Source organism: Calypte anna, chromosome 17, assembly GCF_003957555.1.
Source record: "Calypte anna isolate BGI_N300 chromosome 17, bCalAnn1_v1.p, whole genome shotgun sequence".
Classification (NCBI taxonomy): domain Eukaryota; kingdom Metazoa; phylum Chordata; class Aves; order Apodiformes; family Trochilidae; genus Calypte; species Calypte anna.
The window spans coordinates 9,945,149-9,965,096 of record NC_044262.1 but is presented as its reverse complement, the minus strand read 5'-3'; the positions used below and the strand labels follow the sequence as shown (position 1 = coordinate 9,965,096).

The window sequence follows — 19,948 nt, the reverse complement described above, 5'->3', positions numbered from 1 at the left end:
GGTCCCGGCCGCCTGAAGGCTGCTGCAGGGAGCAGCGCGCCGGGCCCCGGGTCGGTGGTAGCGGGTGCTGCTGCTGCAGCTCCCTGCAGGACTAGGACCACCCCATCATTCCCCGTGCCTGTAAATAAACCAGCTACGCCTCTACTGCCAGTCCTGGAATTTTTAAGAGGATGCTACTTCTCTCTGTTTTCTCCCTGGGGAGAAACTGATCCCTGTGTGTTGCTTGGGTGATACTTCACCTCTGCTCATTAAAATCACTGCAGAGATGGGCCTGCCCTTAGAGGGCTGCTGAAGCCAGGCTGGGGCAGGCACAGGCAGCCTCAGGCCTGCAAATGTTTATGTTTTATGTGTATATATATTTTTATATATACTTGTATTTAATAATTTATTGCCTTTGTGCATCACCCCCTGCTGCTGAGTGCAGTTCTCAGACAGAGCCAAGCCCCATGCCACACGCTGACTCCAGAGGCATTTGTTTAGATGGCTTTAAATGTAAAGGGAGTAACAGAGAGGGCAGAGCAGCCCTGCTCAGGCTGCTGCTTCCCCCCGGGTCCCCTCCTGCTCTCAGCAGCCCTCGGTGTCAGTGTTGTCACTGCCTGTGGTGTTCTCCCAGTCCACCTCCCGGTGCCGGCCCGGCACTGCCCGGCGCATCGCCCTTTTTCTGGAAAAAAAAAGGAGACATTTAATTTTCAGAAGATGTTTCATGCAAACACATGGCGTTTGAATACTTCTGGGGAGTTGAGTGGTACAGTTCAGTGGGTATGAACAAACCCCTGGGTGTTTAATTGAAGGTGAGGGGTTTGCTGGCACTCAACAAAGCTGTGACCAGTAGCGAGCATGAAGAGAATTTGGTCCAGATAAATAAAGGTATTTTAACATTTCCTGAAGTGTGGCATGTTGTTGGTGTGCATTTGAAGAAACCAAGAAATCCTACTGAAGTTTTTTTTATTTGTTTGTTTGTTTGTTTGGGGTTTTTGTTTGGTTTTTTGTTTTTCACAGCCATTAGGAGCATGCCTGTCTCATGCGAGAACTAAGGTCCCTGTTCTACAAGGTTTTCATTTTCTCGTGCTCCATACAGGCAGTGATCAGTGAAGACACCAGGCATTTAGAGAATGTGCCTTCAAACAAGCATTCAAAGAGGACAGAGAGTGCAAACTGCTCTTATTCAGTCATGGGAGCTTAGTCTTGAATGTCAGCAGTATTTTCATCTTGGTTACCTCTAGTAATAAAACAGGAGCCTCAACTGGTTCAGCTGGAAGCATGAAGATCTCTCATTAATTCATGCCCTCCATGAATCAAATTTGGTAACAGGATGGACAGAAAAGAGGTAATAGATACAACAAGCTGATCAGTTAAGACACAAGGGTATGTCTAAATCATTCCTGCTTACTAAAGTCCAGACCTTCGGTACCGCTCAAAGCAGTCCTTCATCCTCCTCCTCTCCTTCTCTGCCAGCTCCTCATTGGCTAAGCCACACTCCTTGAACTGGAAAAAAATCCAGACAAACATAAACTGGATTCTTCTGAAGATCAGACCAATGTCAGCACCAGGTAGTGCAGACCCCTCTGAAAAGGGGTTTTGAGGTTTGACGATCTGGCTTTGCAGGGTAAGAGGCTGCAGCCCACCCAAAGGAACTGGGTCATTTCTCCTCTCTGACTTGTTTGGTCAATGAATCAATTTTACATTTAAATGAAGGAGAAAAAAAAATAGGAACTTATGCCTTCAGATGACTATAGCTGTTCAGTACCAAAACCCTCTTCCAGGAAAGCAGCCCTGTGTCCAGATAGCTTGCTGCATCTGCCTGGGCCTGCAGCACAAAGCTCAGTGTGTTAATTTCTGGGCTATCTGCTACTGTGTGTGCAGGATGTGTACATCTGTTTCACATAGTTTACTATCTTTATTTTCTCCCTTTTGTAAATTTGGAATTCTGTTTCCTCTACCAAGAATAATAGTGCAGACAATTACACTGGAAAACATAATGCCCAGAGATGAAGTACAAAAAGTAATTAGAAGTTCCTAGGCACAGATGGAGAAGTAACCACCATAAGTGTTCTGCTCTTCAGAGCTCACCCTTTTTGGAAGGTGAATTTTGCACACACAGCTTAGATTTTGTGAAAGCAGCAGCTGCTTACATGCTTCTCACATCTGGTATATCCATCATTGAAAAGAATATAAAAGATCCCAAACCCCAGTCATAGTAAAGAAGAACCCACAAAGATTCTCTTACACTGGGTGACTTGGGAGGCAGACTGCTCTCTTGAGTGCTAAATTGCTCTTTTTGTTCTTCAGGGGAATCTTCTAAGAGGAGAAAAAAATAAAATAATCACAGTTTTAGTCATAGCTGCAATTATGAAGTAACTTCTCCCTCCACCAGTTCAAACAGCAACAGCTGTAATGTAACAACTGCCCAGCACTACACAGGCAAGAGCAGAACTGAAACCAAGCATCAAAAAGTTCATGATCCAGTCCTGTGATCAATGCACGAGTCACTTCTCATCTTACTTGAGTCCTGAGCCTTGCATAGGATGATGAAATCCCCAGCAAGCTCAGACAGCAGCTTGTAAGTTTCTGCTTATGCAGGAGGAAGATTAATCTTTGCAAAGCAGCTCCTGTGCTTAGCCTCATGAACAACAACAAAAAATGTTAGAGGCTGCCAGAAGAAGTCATGTTAATCCTTATTTTAATCATAAAACAACAACTAAGAGATTATATATCAAGAGATTTCACATCTGACCATATTTTAGTGAAACTCCTTATGTAGGATCAGGTACCATGATATGTGGTTTTGGAGGCAGAATAATAAAAAGGCTTTTTAGATCTGTGTTGTTTATCTTCTGTGAAAAATCTCCTGTCTCAGTGGTGAATGAAAAGATCATTTAGAACTTCAGGAGACCAAACCACAAAATTTCTTCTACTGTGCTAGATTCCTCCCTTTCTCAGCATGTTTTGTAAGAGAAGTTCAAGTTCTTAGAGGCGCCTATTAATCCCTTTCTACACTGCTGAATCATTTCCACTGGGGATGCCAAAGAAACAGAACCTGTGGCAGTGTTAACCACACAGTTCTGCTTTTATGAGAATAGCTTGCAACACAAAAGAGGGGAAGGAAAATTCCCTGGAGAAAGCCACATGATCCAGCTAAAGTGGAAGGATGCTCTGCTCTCAGCACTCCACAAATGCAAGAGAAGGAGGGGGAAAGAAGGCACCCAGGAGTTATTTCTCATGAAAAGTCTTACTTTTCGTCAGCTGTGTATCTTCATCTAGATGACCATGAAGAGTCAGCTATGGGACAGAAACAAAGCAAGAACATGAGAACTGCCCCTTATTCTGTCTCACACAGTAGCTAGGAACAGGTTATGGAACCTAAGAAACAGGACATGTGAAGAACCAATCTTTCCCTTACTTTACTTTAGATGTTCTTCGTTGCAAGACATATTTTTGCCTGCTCTCCCCCAAGACAGACAATTAGAAGCAACCCAAATAATGCAATGCTCCTGATTTGTTTAAGACTCAGATCTTGCTGTCTAACACCATAATCGTGTCCTCCACTTAGAAACCTCAGGACAGAGGGAGATCTTTGTCACTGGTCTGTTTTGCTGCCTCTGCACTTTTGGCTATCTCTGAAATGAGCCTAACCTATGGATTGAAAATTGCTGTTACTTAGCAGTTACTGAGCACAAATGAGGAATTTGAAACCATCCCACAAGAGAGTAAAAGGTAAACAAGGCACCCTACTCACTTCCTGGGAATCTCTGGAGGAGGTATCATCAAGGTCAGAGGTCTGAAACAAAACCAGAATAAATTAATCACTCCTTGTGAGGAAGGAAGTGGTAGTAAAAGAATAGACAGCAGACTGGAAGCTCCAGAAAACAGAGAAGTGGGGACTTCCTCCCCTCCCACACTCCTGTCTGACCACTTGGAGAAAGCACAGAGTCTGCCACATTAACCAAAGGCCCTTGTTCATCATATTTCATTCCAGAAACTTTAGCACCTTTCCTCCCTGCTTCCCAACCCACCACACAGACAACAACCTCACAGACATACCAGTGTGGGTAGCTCCAGTTGCAACCTTTTCAGTTTGGCTTCAGTAGCCAGTAACTGGCTCTCCTTTTGGAAGAGCTGCAGCTGCATCTCGTCACAGCGCTCCCCCAGCTCCCGGATCCGCTTGCGGTAGCTGTCCCGCTCCACCAGGTTCTTGGAGTACTGCACATAGAACTGTTCCCTGGTCAGCAGTGCCTGGAGAAAGGGACATGTTCAGGGTTACAGTATCTGCCCATTTCAAGCAGAAAAGCAGGGATGAGCAGCAGCACCAAGAGGAATGTTTTATCACCTGGTCTCTTTCTGAGGCCACCTCTTCCATCTGCTGTAGGACAGCTTCAATCCTTTTTTTATACATCTGGGAGTCCTTCCTCAGAGACGTGCACTGTAGTTCAAGCATCTCTTTTTCTTCTGCATACTGTTGAGACAAGATCAAAAACACCCTGCCTGTGGGCAGAACCTAAGCTAAACTCTCACCACTTCTGTTCTGTGCCACAGACTGCTATGGCCAGACCTCTCTGCGATGTCAAAGTGCAGCCAGACTGTCGAGTTGGGCAAGGCCAATCAGAAGGTTCATCAGCATGACTAGGAGGACTGCTAAAGTGATGGATTTACATGTACCTGAGCTGTCAGTCATGACAAAAGCTCCCAGCACCCTCCAGGCTGAGGCAGGGACTGTTCATTAGCAAAAGCATTAACAGATAACAGTTAATGCCACAGGCACAGAATGCTAAAATACAAATGTGCCTTTTTTTCAACAAACTAACACAGACACTGGAGTAAGATCAGCAAGGACTGCTGTTCAGCTGTCCTGCTCCATAGGCAGACACTGCAGGTGCTTCATCTGCTTGTCTTACCCCCCGGCCCCCAGAAGGAATTAGAACTCCATCATGTACTTTGTCTTGGAGCACCTCAGCTCTCCGCAGCTCCTTCCGAAGGCTGCAGATGGTGCCCATCAGCTCCCGGCGTTCTTCCAGCACCTGGCTGCAGCCTTTCTCCATGGTCTCACTGGAGAGGCTCTTCTCCAAATTCTGTTCCCTGGCAACCTGCTGGACAAATTAAAAAGTGAGATACAGCAACAGCCTAACTCTGTATGAACTCATCTGCCCCGTGTGCACTGCTTGACTTGGGGGAACAAGTCCACAGCAGACCCACACGATTCTCAGTGCAGCCTCATCGCTGCCCTGGCTGCTACAAAGAATCCCTGCTCAGGTGTCCCTATGAAACCACCCCCACCAACCTGGAGGGTGTTCTCCAGCTCTTGATTCTTGGCCAAGAGCAACTCCTTCTCCTGCTGGATCTCCCACATCACCTCGTGACTCGGACGCTGCTCGATGGCGTGCTTGAGTTTCATGGTGTGCTTGCGCTCCAGCTTGCAGTCATCCTCAGCCTTCATCAGGCTGTGCTTCAAGTGGTCGATCTGCAACGAGGCCCAGAGCTCATCAGTAACCAAGAGAAACCTCTGGCCTGCAAAAGCAGCTCTCAATCCATTCCCCAGACAAATAGGGTACCAGGCTGGTGCACAGAACAGCCTTCCAGGGATGGGGGAAGGAGGGGTGACTGACCTCAAGGAGGAGGTCCCGGTTCTTCATGAGGGCAGCGCTCTTCTCCTCGCTCTGCCTGGCATAGCTCATTGCCAGGCTGTAGTTCTCATCCTTGCACTTCCGTAGCTCCTTGCTCAGGCTGTCCCTCTCCTCCTTCATCTTCTGCACCCTCTCCTGGTGCTTACGGAGCAGGCTGTCCCTCACCCACATCTCCCTGAGGGTGTCCTCCTTGGTCTGCAGCCACACAGTCAGCTCCTGGACCTTGTGACGCTCCTCCTGCACAGTGCTCTGCAGCTTCATGATCTCATTCATTAGGAGCTGGCTCAGCCCAGATTCCCCAGCAGTGTCTGGTGGGGGGGGCAGACATCACAGAATCACAGAATGTTTTAAGTTGGAAGAGACCTCCAAGCTCATCCAGCCCAACCTTTGACCAACACCATCATCTCACTACTAAACCCTGTCCTCAAGGACCGGGTCCAAATGGCTTTTAAATACCTCCAGGGATGGTGACTCCACCACTGTCCTGGGCCATTCCAATGCCTGACAACCCTCTCAGTGAAAAATTATTTCCTAACATCCAGCCTAAACCTCCCCTGGTGCAGCTTCCATCCATTCCCTCTGCTCCTATCACAATTTACTAAGGAGAAGAGGCTCTTTCCCTCCAACTACTCAGCCACCACTGTCCTGTCTGCTCCCTGACACACACACAGCACAGGTTCCCCCCCACTCATCCCCATGCCACACCCTGAGGACATGTATGATCCCAAAGGCAGGGAGAGGCAAAAGTAGAGGTGAGCCCCCCACCCCTTAATTTGCACAGCAACACCAACAAAAAGCTGTTGGGTTTTTTTTCAGAACACAAACTTTACCTATAATCATAGAGAAAACCCTGCTGGGCTCCTTGCCAGTGATAGTCTGATACAGTTGTGGGTAATAAAGCTCAAGACTCTCCAGAAATGCCTCAAAGCCCTTGTGTCCTGTTCGCTGAAGAATGTCCAAAAGAACACCTGAAATAACAGCATTAAGTTGTTCTATTAATTTATTTATCTCTTTAGCTATTTCTAACAGAACTCAAATTGCTCCACTTCCTCTACAGGCAGATTAGAGTCCCTGGGATCAAATCCCCCAGCCAATCCTAAACCAATTTCCCAGTAAGTATATAAACTTACTGGGAAACTTATAAACTTCATTTTAACTATGGAGGAACAGTTACAGCTTAACCCTCAACTGTACCAAGTTCCTACTACAGTGGGTACAAAAAGCAGATCTCAGAAGAGCATTTTGTTATTCTGCTGGTAATTATAGAAAAGGAAAGTTAAAACAAAGCACCACAACAGTTTCTGCAGCTTGAGGCAATGTACCAGATGCAAATACAGAAAAAAGTCACACCAGTGTAAGGACACTGCATAACTAGAGAGGCAGCAGGGACAAGGCTAAGAAAGCATGGACCAAAAAGACTTCAAGCCCAGTTTCCTCCTTTGCATAGAAATACTCTGTACAGAGTGGCTTCTTTGTGCTCTGCAGTTTCCCAGTCCAGAAACCAGGGAAAATAAATTTTTGTCAGTGTCCCTCAGTAATTTATCAGTAAGAGTTAGTCCAAATCCAAAAGATGTACTAATGAATTCACAAAGAGGTTACTTAATACATTCCCTCCAACAGCAGAAGGTAGGAATGGAGGGACAACACATCCTGCATTCATCTAGGGAAACCTTCCCCTGCAAAAGCATTACACAGGAATAACCTTGTGGGCCAACACCAAGCATCCCCCTCCCTCATGCTGATCCAGAGCCAGGACACCAGGAGGCCACAAACCCCCTGTGCTCCCCTTCACCCTCACACAGCTCTGGAATGCACTGACAGAGCTACCTCCATCCCTCCTCTGCCCACAGTGATGTGCAGAGGAAAAGTGCCCACAACATTCCTGCCTAAACAGCAGCTTTAGACCTCCTAGTACCTTAGCAGCCACGTGTTCCTTCAAGCCCACTCCATTCCAGGCTGCCAGAGGAGCACCCGTGGAGCTGCCCGTCACCCACCTGCCTTGCGCCTGCGCACCACCAGGCTGGGGTCGTTCAGCACCTGCTCCTCATCCTCGTGGCTCAGCACCCGGCACTGCCGCAGGTAGGGAGTTATCCGGGAGGGATCAATCACAGAGATCAGCTTCACACGGAAGCTCTCCAGGTTATTCCAACAGGTCTCATCATCATCTTCTTCCAACATGCTGCTGAGAGCTGTTTTAAAGCGAGCGGCCGTGGCCTGTCTTGAAAAAAACCAAACCAAACCAGGAAACAAAGAAACAGACTCTGAGCCTCCCAGAGGAGTGAGGGTGGGGAAAGCAAGTATGTTAACAGACTGAGAGTGGAAAAGTGCCTTTTAGAGAGAGAAGCATATCTTCCATGTAGTTGTTAACACTTGGAGAACAGGAGGATCCACTACAGTCATACCTGAAAGAACCCTGCGGTACCAGACTGGAAGGATCAGCGCCAGCACGTTTGGGAAGGAGAGCTAAGGAGGGTGAAATTCTGAGAAAACAGAAGTCACCCAAGTCTGATGGACTCCTCCCAACCAGCTCAGTATTTCCCAGATTTCACTGCAAGAAACTATTTAGCAACAGGTCCACTGGCAACAGGCAAGAGCCCCATGAATAGAGGAAAATCCAGCTCCAGATTCCCAACCATGTACTCTGAGAAAGTGACAGAAAAATCTCACTGACCTCACCATGGGTTCTTGAGATGCTCAGTTATGCTTAGAATATTTAATTCCCATAAACAACACAAAAAGGGTTTGCTGTGTTCTGCCTGACCAGACAGTCACTGCATCCAACACCCACAGAAGGCTCTGTGAAACCCTCCAGTGGGAGGTTTCTGACCCAGAGTTCTGGCAGCTACATGGGGATGGGATTTCACACATTTTGTGCTGCATCTCTCTCCAGGCTCATCTATCTCAAACCTTCACTGGTTTTATGCTCCAGCACAGAAAAAGACTCCAAGGATCTTCAGCACATACTCACTTTAACCAGCTGGACTGACACAGAACAAATCACTACTTGTCACAGAGATGCTCTGGCACCAAACCAGCCCCAGCAGATTAAAAGAAATGCATTTCCCTGTTGGTAAACACCATATCCTTACCTCAGAGCTGTAAAATATTTTTTTCCCCTGTTACTCTAAGCCATTCTGCATTTCATGGACCAACCTGAATCTGTGTAGTCAAAAGCCTCCTTGTTTCCTCTCCCGGTCTAGCAACTCTCATCTGTGTCCTGCCTCTGAGAAAACTTGTCCTGGATGCAGCCACCCTTTATATTCTGGCTAGAGCAAAGATCAATTGGTCTGAGAAAAGAAAAAAGGGGAAACTACTCAGCTATAGTCTGAGATGGGAAGAAAAAAAAGACATATTAAAACAAAACAAACAAACAAAAAAAACCCAACCAAAAAACCCAATTAAAAAGGGGAAGCCAGAATGAGTGATGGGGGAGAAAACTGCTTCTTATATTGCAAGTCAGCAGCAATACACATGCAATGACTTTAGAATCACTCTGGCTTTGTTTTCCAACCTGTACCAGCAAACTACCAGCTGGGGTCCAGAAAGTTTTGTGTAATGGTCAGAAAGACTACAAAGAGAGAATGTGCCAGGTACAGGTCTGCCCAACTGATTCCAGAGGACAAAACAAGCCACAGGATCAGAAGAAAGAGGCTCTTCAAATGGCTTCCAGCTTCACATATCATCCATCTATACACAGGAAAGCAGGTGGCAGCAAGAATTCTCCCTTGGTTAAGGGTTCAGCTGAAAAGGATGATTTCTATAATGATGCCTCTAATTTTGGATGTCCTTAAGCTTCAAGCATAATTATGACAACTCAGTATTTTGAGGGAAAGAGAGTCAAATCCTGGGAAAGCAAAGAACATAACCCACGATTCCCAAATTACAGGCTGTGGCTCTAAGAGCAATTAAAGGAGCAGAACAGCAAGCAGCACTGTGATGATGCTAAGCACCAACATCATACCTTTGACTGCCTCCCCACCTTCCCACAGCCCTAGAACTGTAGCTGCAACCAGAACTCACTAACAGTCTGTTTTAAAAAAGTCTCAAGAGCATACACGATACCATGGCAGCATGACACATTTTCCCATTAGCTTCCCACTCTGCTCTTTGTTCTGCTTTTTAACTTTCTGGAGAGTTTCTCCATGTTATCATTAGGAATCAAGCTGAGATGCTTTAAGCCTGTGCTTCTTGCCGGGCATTAAATTAGCTTTACACTTAGAAAGTTACAGCACCTCTGTTAGCTACACCTCTGCTGAAAGAAATCAGAATGTCTGTTAATTGACCAATCTGGCCTCAGGAATTTTTGCTGTGTAGTAGCAGGTCAGTTTAATCCCGAAAAAGAAGAAAACCAGATTCTTCTGATAGTTACACCAAGTTTTTCCACAAGCAGTAAGATTACAAGAGCAGCTGCTCTGCCTGAAGGGTCCCAAGACAAGAGGGCAGGGTCTCAAGTTGTGCCAGGGGAGGTTTAGGTTGGAGATGAGAAAGAATTTCTTTCTGGAGAGGGTGATCAGGCATTGGAATGGGCTGCCCAGGGAAGTAGTGGATTCTCCGTGTCTGGAGATCTTTCCAAAGAGCCTGGATGTGGCACTGAGTGCCATGGGCTGGGAACCACGGGGGGAGTGGATCAAGGGTTGGACTTGGTGATCTCTGAGGTCCCTTCCAACCCAGCCAGTTCTGTGATTCTGTGATTCTTGTGGAGGAAAGTGCCCTGAACTCACCACACCAGCAGCTTACCCACTGCAGTGGAATGAAGCTTTCTGCAGCACCTCCCCATCAGATTTTATCAGCTTTGACTCAGCTAGTTTTGCACCTCTGTGTAAGACAGAAATTGCTGTTTTATGACTGAAGAAGCAAGAATTTGTCAAGTGCTTGGTTAATGTCTGTGTGGAGCAGGCTGTGGAAGAATCAAGAATCCAAGCATAATTCAATCCTGCAGTTTCAGCCACATGCATATTCATTTTCCACATCTTCCCTGGTTTTCATGCAGCTTGAAAACTGCATTTTTCTCATTAGCAATCACACTCATACACACATTATTAAAAGCACCATTTACCAGAAAAAAACCACACACAGAATACAGCAGTAATTTTTAAGTGAGAAAAATAAAATATCTGTATTTCAACAAATACTCCAGACTCATTTTGATACAAAATTAATCTGCTGCTTGTTCAGCAGTATTCAGTCAGCTATCAAGCAAAACCACTGTCACAGCACTAAAAAAAAAAACAACACCCAATGGAAAACACACTCTGAACATGGATAAGCATTCACATAAATAGGGGCCAACAGAAAAAGGAAATAAATAGCCATCATTGCTGGTTTCCTCATTTCTCCAACGATCTCCCCCCCCCCCAGCATCTAAGGCAGATGCTAGCTCAAAAGAGAGCAGAATTAATTGGTCTATGCCTGAAAAACTTCCAACCAGCCAGTTTGTGTCATTTTTTGCAATTTGTCTAAAGATGCAGACTTTGTTACAGGCAATGGGAAAAACAGTCCAGCCTTTTTCCTCTCTTCCCCAGCTTCATCTCACCAGTTTGTAGGAAGTGTTAAAAGTGAATAGTGCAAAGAGTTTCTCCTGCTGCCATGCAGGGAGGCAGAACTCATTCAAGTGACTCCTGTAACAAAGCACAAACATCTCCCATTAGTCACAGCAGTTTTATAAGGAAGCTGCCCTTTAAAACCAATTTTAAAGAAAAACCCAAACACTCTCATCATGAACACTGCTAATATTCATTTGGTCTATTTCACCAAAAACCCCAATAGATGCTGAAACATCACACACCAGTACCCTGCAGAAGCTGTTCTGTTACACATGCAGAGAAATGAAGCCAGATATCAGTCTCATTTTAGCAGCCAAGCCTAGAGAGGGCCATCAAGTAGATATAAAGCTGGGAGGCAGAAGCACAGCCTCGTGGGCTGCCAAATGTTTCAGCTTCATGACTTGTATATAATTTTATCACACAGGCATCAACTTTCCCTCCCCCTGAAAGTCCAAGCACCAGCCTTAGTCTATGATTAATGGGCTAATTTCTAATTATAGAAATCTAGAAGTATTTCTAATTATAGAAATCTGTGTCCTAAGGGAACAAAAATCAAGATAATTTCAGCCCTTTCCTAGGGTCGTGATTCATAGTCTAAGCTGTACCACAAATGCATTTCAGGTTCTCTTCTGAGGCAAGGAATACAAGGTGGAGTCAGCAGCTACTAACACATTTCATTCTCTCATCCTCTTCCTTTTCCTGAAACGGGCACTTCTCCTGATTTGAGGAGCACTGCTGTCACCCATGTCAGTGCAGGACTCCAAGACAGACTGGGGAGCATTCTCTTCAGCTCCCATGCCCTGCAAAATAAACAGAAGAGAGTTATTAACACCATGAGAGAGAACACATTTGCAAAAGAACCCCTTCAGCCAATTTTTTAATTTAGGGAGCTCAGATCTGTATACTCCAATCATCTGTACTCGTATAAAACAATTTGGGGTGAAGACCTTAAATGGCACACACACACAATTCCCCTGATATTTCTGAGGTTTAGAGGATACACACAATGAAAACCAAGAGCTTCATTTCAAAAACACAACAGAGTATAAACTGTAAGGAAAGGAGATGTGACACCCACCCCTGGGAACTATCATGTCAAGTTTAATGTGCTACATAAAACACTTGTGAGGACTGGGGGCTCACAGCTGAGCAAGAGAGCTCTTCCTTTTACCAGCTGTAAAACTTTGCTTAGTTAAAAGAACTAAATTTCTGCTGCACTGAAGAACAGCAGGGATTTCACCCAGGGTTCCCATGCAAGCAATGTTTAGCTGGCAGTAACTTTGCATTTAGTCCCTGGCAGATCTCTTTTACCTGATTTAGCAAACCAGCATCTTTGTCTCCAGACTCATCACCTGTTAATTCATTCCCACAACTCTCTTCCTCAGACACTTCCTTCTCACTCTGCCACTCCTCTTCATCACTCTCTTCATACTGCTTCCTGCTGGCTGACAGAGTTGTTGCCACTTTTGGAGGAGGCAGAGTTGCAAGTACAGCTGGAAGTGAGAAGGCTGCCAGGAATCTGGCTTTCAGGAGGAGGTAAGCAGGGTTATCACCAAGTTTCTGCTGCACCAGTTCCCCAATAGCTTGGAAATCAACCCCAGTGCCCTCCTCCCGACTGCCACCAGAAGGCAGCAGACATGCTGCTTGCTCCTCCAGAGCTGCTTTCTGCAGAAGTAGCTTTGAGAGGGTTTTTAAGTTGCACAAGAAAGGTGGCAAATAAGGCAACCTGGTTTGCAGTGGTGGTACCTGGACACCTTGTTTCCCATTCAGCCACTCCTTCACTTGCTCCTCATCTTCCAGGGAAATCAGGCTGAGGTCAAGCACATTCTTTTCTGCACTGGGGCTTGGCTGGGGTGAGCTATGAGCAGGCTGGGTGGTTGGAGGTTTGGAGGCAATGGGTCTGTTTTTCAGTGCTTCAGAGTTCCTTGGGACATTGTTATGGGGAGCTGGATCTCCTGGCTGGAGCACAATCCTTTTTGTGATGGTGCTTGGAGTAGAAGATGATCCGTTTGCTGTGGTGGAGTTGTGGCTCTTTCCCAAGTTAGTGAGGCTGGACACAGACTGGGAATCAGATCCTTGAGTGCCTGGAGGTGGCTGTGTTTGGGGCAGCAGCTCAGCATGCAGGGGTGGTGCAGGAGCAGACTGAGCTGCAGAGGAACCAGAAGCCTTGGAAGAGCCATCTGGACACCCTGGTGTTGCAGCAGAAACACTGGATGTGGTGCACCCAGGACTTGCTGAGGTTACAGGCAAGAGAACTGAGGAATGCTGAGCTGTCCTTCCCAAAGCTCTTCCTTCTGCTGACTGGGCACTTGGTGCTTTTGTCTCCACACTGCTGGGGTGAGGCACATTTGCTCCAGCTGGTGCAGGTGACACCCCTAGGCTAGGGACATTGCCACTGGAAGTCACAGGAGCAGCTGGCAGTCCTTGGGGAACACCCAGCACAGTGGTGGGGAGCAAAGCCTGTGGGGTTACAACCCATGTGAAAGGCAGCACACTGCTGAGATTCAAAGGTGAACCAGGCTGTGGAGTTACCAGAGCAGGCAAGAGACTGAGTGGCCTCTGCTGTGTCCCATTACCATTCACCTCACAGGTAACTGGTGTGGAAGGAGACAATTTGTTGGTGCCAGCCTCAACACCAACAGGCACCACTGCAATCTGATGTGGCACAAAAGCTTGGTTTTGCAACACTACTGAAGCTGAGCTGCCAGCCAGGACCTGACCATTGCAGCCCCCCTGACTGGAGTCCTTCTCTGCTGCAGCTGGAAAAGCCCCTCCAGCAGGGCTACTTTCCAAAGCTGTCTCTTTCAGTTCCTTATTGGACTGTAGTTCTGTTCCTTGTGTGGAACTGGGGCTTTCCCCAGTTTCTGACACTGATGAGGAATGGTTTTCAAGCACAACAGGGGTAGAAGTTGAACCTGCAACAGAAGGAAAGGCTGGCAGAGGAGCTGGTGCAGACTGTACTGGGTTATTTGTACAACTTCCTGCTGCAGCTTTGCTCCCTGCTTGTGCAGAGGGAATGATTTGTTGTGGTGAGTGCTGGATTATCAGAGGCCCTGACACCAGCATCTGTGGGGCAACAAAGACTGTGCCCTGCATGGCCTTCTTAGCTCGGGATTCTCTCAGCCTCTTCTCCCTCAGTAATTCTGAGACAGTTTTAGGCTTCTGCCTCTGCCCTGGGGCTGGAAGAACTCCCTGCATGGCAGGAGTGCTGCTCTCCAGGACACTGGAGGACATCTCCCTGGCTTTTAAAGCAACAGGTCTCCTGACAGCATTCCCTGGTATGCCCCTCCGGGAGTTCCTCTGAGTACAGGGCTGGGATGAATTGCCTAAAGAGAAGGGAAAATAAAAATAGGAAAAAAAAATTAAAAAGATTGAACAGTACTTCCCAAAGCTATGCCTTAGCTACTAAGCATCAAGCACCCTGCCCAGGAAGTAGAAAAAAATCACATTTCCTCAACACTATAGTCTTGATTTCATCAAGCCCCATCCTCAGGTAACTGATGCACCAAGCTCACCCCTTGTTCAGCAATGACCTCGTTTTCCCCAGAAATCACAGATGGGCTGGGAATGCACCGTAACACTGGGCAGCAGGAACTGCACTGGGCAACACCACGCTGGCACTTTGCACCAGCCAAGGTGACAACAGCAAGCTGGAGTTTTGGCCAGTGCCAGCACCTTGCTGAGAAACACATAACAGCCAGGTTTGCAGAACTGGTGGCCCAGTGCCACTGGTCCCCTGGACCTTCCAGACTTTTTCAAGTCCTTACCAAAGGGTCCCATGTTTAGCCAATAACTGAGAATCCAAGAGCTAGCAAAAATGAGTAGGACAATGTAGTTTTGTTCCAAAGGTCCTTCAGTTAAATTGGTTGTTAAAGTAAAGGTGATCCCTTCAGTGAAAGTTCTTGCACATCATAAAAATAAATGTTCTGGTAGGTACCTGAAGAAGTCTCCGAATTTTGGGAAGCCTGCCAAAAAAAATTATATTAAATTATACTTCTGAGATATCTCAAGATCATTAAAACAGCAGAGATGGGAATCAAACCCACGTCTGCCAACATCCTGTGCATTTTATTACACTTTTGAACCCAAACCAACTGGTAACACATGCATACAAACAGTGCCACTGGCCAGACACAATGAAAAATCTCAACTTGAGTCAACATTTCAGTGAGAAAAGCTTAAAAATGGCCCAGGACCAATACCTGCTGAGGCCTTCTGGTGTTATCCCGGAGCAGCTCTGCCTGCCTCAACCTTCTCTCACGAATAATCTTCATGCAGCCATGGGTATCAATCTGAAACAGCTGCAAGATGAGAATTTCACTAAAATTTGATTAAGAACAAAAATATTCTGGTAGACCCAGTGATAATATGGAATGGATGGCAGAGGCTTCACATGCAGGGAGGTCTGGGGGCATTTTTATACTTATAGAAAAAATCCTCACAGTGTTAGATTTTGGATGCTGGATTTATTTAACACAAAGCCATGAAGATCAGATTAACCCAGGAATGACATTATTAGTTTAAAGAACAAACTATTATTTAAGCACCAAATACAGAAATAAAGATGACCAGTGTTTAAAAGCAGATAATGCTCCTGAGACACCAAACCCCACCTGAATGAAGAGTGTGAAGAGGGGAGTGCTCAGGAGACTGACAGACTTCATCTTCTCCTGAATGGAATCAGCTGGAAGAGAGTCCAGAATCACAATCAGCTGGGCACTCAGGTACAGGAGGGACAAAAAGTAGGAATTAGGATCCCTGCTGGGTCACCACTACCTTTTGTCTGGTGAAAAGCCATCTTCCCAGTCTGCAGGGTGCAAGGCATGAGGACATTGCCCACCCAAGGTGTCACTGCCATCAGCAGCTTCCTGTCCAGGCTCATTCTCCTCAGCCTCTCTCTCTCTTGCCTGAAAGCTTTCTCAGAGATGCTCTGCAGTCCCTCAGGGTTCTGGCTGACAGAAGTACCAACTCCAGATAATTTAGTTAAAATCTTTGAATGCTGCACATGAATGAACACATAATTAAAGTTCCAGTTAGGAAGATTCAACCATAAATACTCTCAGGACAAACTATTCACTGGGCAGTTACCAAAAAAATTAAATAATTAAAAAACTTGAGTCTACAGTCTGTGATTCTATCAAAAAAACATTTCCCATAATGACATTCTGGCAGTGTTCACATCACAAAAGGAGATAAAGTGGAAGAGACACTTACAAGTTTCTTCAGAGAGCATGTGTTGTGTCTTATCACTCTTCTCACATCCTCCAGGCTAACCTGTAGCACTTGCTTTCCACATCTGGAAGCCTTAAAACAAAAGTGTACAAGAGAAGGTAAAAGATAAAGTATCTCACAGAAAATGACTTGCACTGACTACACACAGAAGGTACAAACTTTTCAACATTCCTACTGTTGGAAGCATCTTATCAAATGAAGCTAGCCCTGACCTACCTTACCTTTCAGTCCTTGTGCATTATCACAATACCAAATCTCTTACTTTGTAAAAGCCTCTGTTTGAAGTACCAACAAAGCCCCACACTGAGGGTGAGAATTTAACAGATGATTCTCTGCATTTTTTGGCATAACCTTATCAGGGGTGAGAACCCAACTCTGGATCAGATAGAGATATATACAAATAACTCAGCTCTTCCAAACAAAGCCTGTCACCAGGGTAGACAGACACCATCATTCACTTGATAATTCTGCTTTATGAAGACAGAAAACTTTTGTTTCTGTGACACTCTGAGTAGGAAAGAACACAGCTGTTCTCTAAGTAATGCATGGGGAAAGCAGAGCTAGAAATTTCTGCTTAATCCCACAGCTGTTTCCAACAGCACCCCCAAATGGCACAAGGAGAGAGCAGCCCACAGAGACAGGAAAAAGCTTTTTCCACCTGCATGTACATCATGAACTCTCTTTAACAAGTGCATCTCCTGGTTGCTTCCCACCTAAGTTCCAATCCCATCAAGAACAGACTGAGAATCCCAGGATTCACCTTGTTTATTACTTCTATTGGATTCTTCACAATGATGTCTGTGGAATGGGGTCGTGCAATGCCCCTCACGAGGGTGTTCAGTTCTGATGTGTTACTGGCAGCTCTGTCCTTGTCACCATCCCACGCTGTGCTTGGAACTTCACTGCTCAGGATCCTCCCATCAGCAGGAGGGAAAAGGGAAGGAGTTTGATACCTTTCCTTGTTTGAGTCCTGGGTGTTTGTCCTTGTTGGTATCCACAAATCAATGCTGGGAAATGCACTCTCCTCCTTGCTTGTTGTCTCCTCCTCTGAGCTGTCTTCTAAGTCCAGCTCAATGTCTTCACTGCTGCTCTCTGAAGAGCTGGAACTCTCTTCCACGTGTCGGCGTTTTGGTGCCCTACATCTTTTCTTCTCAAGGCAAAAAAAAAAAAGCACAGACAAGTTTTAGCTTCACCCTTGACTTCCAAATCTCTCAAAGCATGAAGTTAAGAAGTTTTATGGAGCAGTACCCCATCAGTAGGATGCCACTTACAAATGGATACTTCTGCTTTACTGCTGCAAAGATTAACTAAATCCAGAGCTACTGACACTTGCCTTGGGTCACAGATTTTTATTGGTTTAGATTCTTGTATGAAAAAAAAAAAAAAGCTACAGATAGAGGAATGTCTGTCTTAAAAACTGGTGCACGTGGAAGAACAAACTAAGTACAGTGCCCCACATCCACACATCTGGGTTTCCAGGAACCCTTCCCTGGTGCAGGTGCTCTCCCAGAGGAAACAAGACCATCCTTAACAGGGAGAATTTCTGGAGTGCCTGGTACCAAAAGTGTAAACTTATGAGGTACATACATGAAAACCTAGGTAATATTCCATCCTTACAGGCACTTCGAGGCATTAAAATTTCTGAATAATATACAGATATACAGCAAAGAAACATTAGACCTTCAGACCATCAAAAAATTAAACTGTAAACATCTACAGCAAACATATGGACTGTGTGAAATCTGTCACCTTCTGTATTGATTTCACAGGACTTCACTTAAATTTAGAGAATCTTGGTTAAAGAGAGAAGACAGTGACTTAGAAGGATTTTGTACAATACCTTGGACCCAATCATGAGTTTCCACTTGCTCAGGCATTGGGAGCCAGTCCGATGTGGCAATTCAGAAGCTATTTTACTCCAGTGACCTTAAAAGGGTCAGAACAGACCTATTAATGCAACAGACTGAGCAACAGCCCTTCCCAGTGCAGAACAATATACATTTTGTATCATACATTTCCTTAAGTAAGACAGAGTTACCACATGAATTAATCCCAAAACCTCAAAACCCAAGCAGAACTACACACTCCCTTGCAGCAGTGAGAGAGCACTGAGAAGGAAGCTTAAACTGAAGGCTGAAAAGCTTCTGTTTGTGGACTAAATTGTCTCAGAGAAAGTAAGAGAATTCTTTCCTAGGCTGCTGTGAGGTGGACTGACTCCTCTGAAGTGTCACAGCTCTGGCATGCTGCTAACACAGCTACAACTCTACTACACAGTCCCTCAGTGCACACTACACAATGTAAGGAAGGTTGAAATCAACAGTGTAAAGTGGAGCCTGCTGGTACCAGCTGCAGGGCTTAAAATACAAGAGCAGAAAACTTCAGTGATAAATTTCTTAATAATAATTCTCTCTGAACTTCTAAGGATCAAGCCACAGAAACACTTACCCAGGCCATGCTTTTGAACCAGTTCAATCAGCTGCTCCTCTTCCTCTAAACTCCACTTGCCTTTCTTTACATCACAGTGCAATGCTTTTAAGTACCTTCAAAATGAAAACATTAAAGTAAGGAACACTCAAGCCTGTTTGTACAGTTCTAATCATCACTGCACACTCCAAGGCTGAGCAAAACCAGCACTCCTCAGATCTTTCCTTCTTCTAAGGGGTCCTACCCCTCCTCCCTTAATGTAGCACAGCTACAATCTATTTTGTTCTCCAAAATACCAGGCCACATGATTAAGAATTACAACAGGTAGCTGTAAAACGGGTCACTGGAATTAGGACAAACTGTGCTCTGAGCCTCCTGAAGTTGGATCCCAGGCTGAAAACTGCTCAGCACCTCAGGTGTTCAGTTACAGAAGTCACTGACTAGCTCATTTTCAGAGATGCACAGACATCCCTCCCTGTGTGCACTCAGTCATGCTTAATGACCCATTTGCTTGATTTTCAACAACATCCTTCTCAACTTCTGCTAACCCAGGCAATGACAGATGAGGCAAAAATGCCCTGTTCTCTCTGTTGAACTCAATTTCAGCTTTTTGACTTCTGTAACTACAACTGCAGGGTTATGTGGAGACAGTGAGAGAGGCTAGATTGAGACCACAACTACTTTTACAGATCAGCCCTTAAAGTGGCACTGTTTTAAGCCCATCAAACATATTTGTTCAGGTAAGTTGCACCTGAGCTCTGAGCAATAGATTTGAAGGCAGAGTTGCTACATTCAGTGTACTGACCTGTCTCTGCACTGAGCATCACTCCTCCCTGGCACTTCTGTCCGAATTTTATACCAGTCACGCTCTCCATACTTCTTCACTGCAGCCAACAGCATCTGTGTGCATCCAACAAAGCAGAAGTTGACATTTCCATCAGTGTAGAAGCAAATAAAACTGCTTCTGTCCATGTTGTGAATCTCTGAACACAAGTGTTTCTGAGCTTCTAAGCCCTCTTGTCTTGTAAACTGCCCAGACCAATGTTTCCCACCCCTCTGTCCCACTGCCAAAGCCCAGAGTTTGCAGCCAGGCAACAACTCAACCCCAACCTTCCCACGTTTTGCACCCTG

At 45.6% G+C, this 19,948-nt stretch overlaps 2 protein-coding genes across 8 annotated transcripts; both read right to left on the bottom strand.

Moving 5' to 3' along the window:
* Window positions 1-470: 470 nt before the first annotated feature.
* Window positions 471-8,094, bottom strand: CARD9 (caspase recruitment domain family member 9). Of its 6 annotated transcripts, none has more exons than XM_030461291.1 (13): window positions 8,021-8,094; window positions 7,613-7,832; window positions 6,449-6,586; window positions 5,601-5,926; window positions 5,276-5,455; window positions 4,932-5,084; window positions 4,328-4,453; window positions 4,042-4,233; window positions 3,737-3,778; window positions 3,234-3,279; window positions 2,228-2,298; window positions 1,403-1,485; window positions 471-661 (listed from the first exon to the last, which is right to left on the bottom strand). In XM_030461291.1, exons 2-13 carry the CDS (start codon window positions 7,794-7,796, stop codon window positions 565-567), a joined length of 1,638 nt encoding a protein of 545 aa, XP_030317151.1. In that variant the 5' UTR covers window positions 7,797-7,832; window positions 8,021-8,094; the 3' UTR covers window positions 471-564. The 6 variants fall into 6 exon arrangements, with proteins under 6 accessions (XP_030317151.1, XP_030317150.1, XP_030317152.1 ...); XM_030461290.1 differs by having other exon boundaries at window positions 7,613-7,836; window positions 8,021-8,088; XM_030461292.1 differs by having other exon boundaries at window positions 4,932-5,081; window positions 7,613-7,836; window positions 8,021-8,088.
* A 2,610-nt stretch (window positions 8,095-10,704) lies between these two features.
* On the bottom strand, window positions 10,705-19,755 carry SNAPC4 (small nuclear RNA activating complex polypeptide 4). Of its 2 annotated transcripts, none has more exons than XM_030461438.1 (12): window positions 19,623-19,755; window positions 18,839-18,933; window positions 18,234-18,319; window positions 17,154-17,543; window positions 16,376-16,465; window positions 15,938-16,160; window positions 15,775-15,845; window positions 15,364-15,462; window positions 15,099-15,126; window positions 12,473-14,487; window positions 11,831-11,961; window positions 10,705-11,236 (listed from the first exon to the last, which is right to left on the bottom strand). In XM_030461438.1, exons 1-11 carry the CDS (start codon window positions 19,715-19,717, stop codon window positions 11,836-11,838), a joined length of 3,318 nt encoding a protein of 1,105 aa, XP_030317298.1. In that variant the 5' UTR covers window positions 19,718-19,755; the 3' UTR covers window positions 10,705-11,236; window positions 11,831-11,835. The 2 variants fall into 2 exon arrangements, with proteins under 2 accessions (XP_030317298.1, XP_030317299.1); XM_030461439.1 differs by having other exon boundaries at window positions 17,154-17,540.
* Between the last annotated feature and the right edge of the window lie 193 nt (window positions 19,756-19,948).

Coding starts and splice junctions, on each gene's coding strand:
- CARD9 (XM_030461291.1), bottom strand. CDS start 7,796: ATGTTGGAAGAAGATGATGATGAGACCTGTTGGAATAACCTGGAGAGC. Junction 3,280..3,736: donor CCTCCAGAGATTCCCAGGAA/GTGAGTAGGGTG, acceptor TCTGTCCCATAG/CTGACTCTTCATGGTCATCT. Junction 1,486..2,227: donor TGCCTCCCAAGTCACCCAGT/GTAAGAGAATCT, acceptor ATTTTTTTCCAG/TTCAAGGAGTGTGGCTTAGC.
- SNAPC4 (XM_030461438.1), bottom strand. CDS start 19,717: ATGCTGTTGGCTGCAGTGAAGAAGTATGGAGAGCGTGACTGGTATAAA. Junction 18,934..19,622: donor GATGCTCAGTGCAGAGACAG/GTCAGTACACTG, acceptor TTCATTTTGAAG/GTACTTAAAAGCATTGCACT. Junction 15,127..15,363: donor ACACCAGAAGGCCTCAGCAG/GTATTGGTCCTG, acceptor TTTTTTTGGCAG/GCTTCCCAAAATTCGGAGAC.